Source organism: Penaeus japonicus, unplaced genomic scaffold (assembly GCF_977035675.1).
Source record: "Penaeus japonicus unplaced genomic scaffold, GWHDUDI00000001_assembly GWHDUDI00000003, whole genome shotgun sequence".
NCBI classification, from domain to species: Eukaryota; Metazoa; Arthropoda; class Malacostraca; order Decapoda; family Penaeidae; genus Penaeus; species Penaeus japonicus.
Window position 1 is genome coordinate 4193351 of NW_028234405.1, and position 2500 is coordinate 4195850.

Below are 2500 nucleotides of genomic sequence, written 5' to 3' on the forward strand. Positions count from 1 at the left end.
TTTTGCAAAGACAGACATGGTTATATGATTGATATCCTAATTTCGCTTGTTGGGTTAAATTTTCTGTATCTATAGATAGTTTCTTATGATGGCATTTCATCATAAGTGGTGAATTTTAATCGCTTTAGAGATAAGATTGATATATATAACTTTATGCAAGTTTGTTTGTGCTGTTTTTATTATTAGCATTAATCGGTTTGTTATTCTTGGTCTTCCAGTGATATCATGAACATTATCATTATTAGAATTATTATCATAATCGCTTTCATTATTATTGTCATTATCATTGCTCATATCACCATTATCATAAGTATTATCATTAGTATTATTGTTATTTTTTTAAACATTACTGATATCATAATGATAATAATTATCACTACCACTATCCTAATCATTATTATCATTATTTTTCTTATCATTACCATCTTTATCATTATCATTTTAATTGTTATCATAATTATCCTCCTTATTATGATCATTATCCTCAATCATTATCATTATAATCTTATGTTTTTTACAATCGTAATCACTATCATCATTTCATCATTATCATTATTATCTGTATCATTATAATTATCATGACTGTCACTATAGCCGTCATTGATTATCAATATTATGATTATAGCCATCACTGTAACCACTATCATTATCATCTTCATAGCCATCACTCTTATTATCAAAATTATGATATTAATTGTGGTGATGACGATCGCCGTGGGTTCTGCGATTAGGTGATTGTGAAAATAATAACTATAACAATTAATCTTTTTCATGATTGTTATTCATATCATCATCATTATTATTGTCATTATAATATCAAAAACAACAACAACGATAACAAAAAATAACAACAAAATTGAATAACAATAGCAATACTAATAATTCTATTCAAAGGTAGAGAATATTAATATTAGCAATACATTAATACACCAATAAGGTATAATACATTATAGGATCTTACTCTGACAGTACATCCGCAAAGGAAGGGAAGAGTCAAAGGGATTCTGAATGGATTTTCAACCTCTCTCTTTGACGTCACAGTCGCTGCCGGGTATTTGTCTGTGTAAGAATGTCCGTAAACGATCATTTTTCTTCTCCGTTTTATTCTCGAGTGCTTTCATTTGTATTCCATATGATCTTGATTTGTTTAGGTTTGCTTGATACCTGCTTGGCATCTTGTGCTTTCGATACAAAGAAAGTGAAAGCAGGTACACCTACGAAAGTTTGTTGTTGGGTATGGTTGTTTTTCATAATGGTTCGTTCACTTTAGTCGCCTGAGGTGACGTTTCTCTTCTCGCAAGACGTTGTGAGAGCTGGTTTCCCATTCGCCGGACGATATGTAACGCTCACTCTCATTGGCTGAGAGGGCAAGGCGAGATGCCAGATGTCGCTGGAATCATAATTACTACTTTCAGTTCCTTCGTTCTTTATGTAACATCCCTTTCGATAAAGTTAAAAAAAGGGTATCATTGTCCTTGACAAAAAGATGATCAGTGTACATCATAAGAAATCATTACGTAATTCCCGTACTCGAAACTTACATAAATATGAACCAAGTGGACGACAACACTGAAGGCGGATATGGAGTGTGGAGAACCTTGGGAGAGTTCTTAGTTGTGTTAGCTTAGGTCTGTGTGCGTGTCTTGGACTAGTGTGGTTTCTACGGAGTGTAAAATAGGAGAATAACAGTTACTTTATAAGTGTCCCATACTATAGGTGTAAAAGCATACCCCGGAATCAGTGCATAATGGCAAAGGTACACGGAGACCGTAGCTAACAGAAGAGCTGTGACTAAGCATGGCCCAGTGACACAACTCTTGTAAGTGCCACGAAAGCGTGGGAAGGATTCTTAGTGAGTGCTTTGTGTCTGTTCTTGTGTTTCCAGTAGATATTTATTGGTTTTATATTCCTGCAGACTGTGTATGCGTGTGCGATGTGAAGGAAGAGAGATTTTGGAAATGGCTTATAGTCTCGTGTTCGACACAAGGAAGTCAGTTGTGGTAAAAACATCGGTTGTTCTAATTTGGGAATTCCTTCAGCGTCTCGATCCAAGATGAATGTTTACGCCCTATGGATTTTAGTGTCTGTACTATTACAGTGTGGAGGTAAGCTAACACTTCTTTTCTTTTATATTTTTAAGGTTTTAGATATTTCCTTTGTGATGAATAATATGTAAAAATTCCACCAACAAGAGGCGATTTCCGAATTCTTGTCTGAAAATTCCGATTTACAACGTAACCGTAAATAATAACGCTCGGAAAAAAATACATAGCGATAAAACATAACATCACTGACTGAGTTCGTCCAAAGAAATAAATTAGATGACCAGAAATAAGGAGAAAATCGAAATGAAAAATATAATATGGGCCAACTATTTTAACGGGAATTCTTGGAAATTTCAACGCCAGCTGAAGTAGCTATCCTATCACACAGCCGCGGACTCATCATATCCTTCGCAGTTTGGTTTGTTCAAGGATATTAGTGGTTCTTCAGGTAATGA

The 2500-nt window shown here is 34.4% G+C and overlaps 1 protein-coding gene across 1 annotated transcript in view; it reads left to right on the top strand.

Annotated features, from left to right (window-relative positions):
- The first annotated feature begins 1910 nt into the window (after nucleotides 1–1910).
- The window catches only part of Cad96Ca (tyrosine kinase receptor Cad96Ca), a 25653-nt gene continuing 25063 nt past the window's right edge, over nucleotides 1911–2500 (top strand). Inside the window, exon 1 of the mRNA XM_043027149.2 lies at nucleotides 1911–2105. Within this exon, the coding sequence (XP_042883083.2) occupies nucleotides 2054–2105 (52 nt within the window). The 5' untranslated portion in view covers nucleotides 1911–2053. The remainder of the gene's footprint in view (nucleotides 2106–2500) is intronic.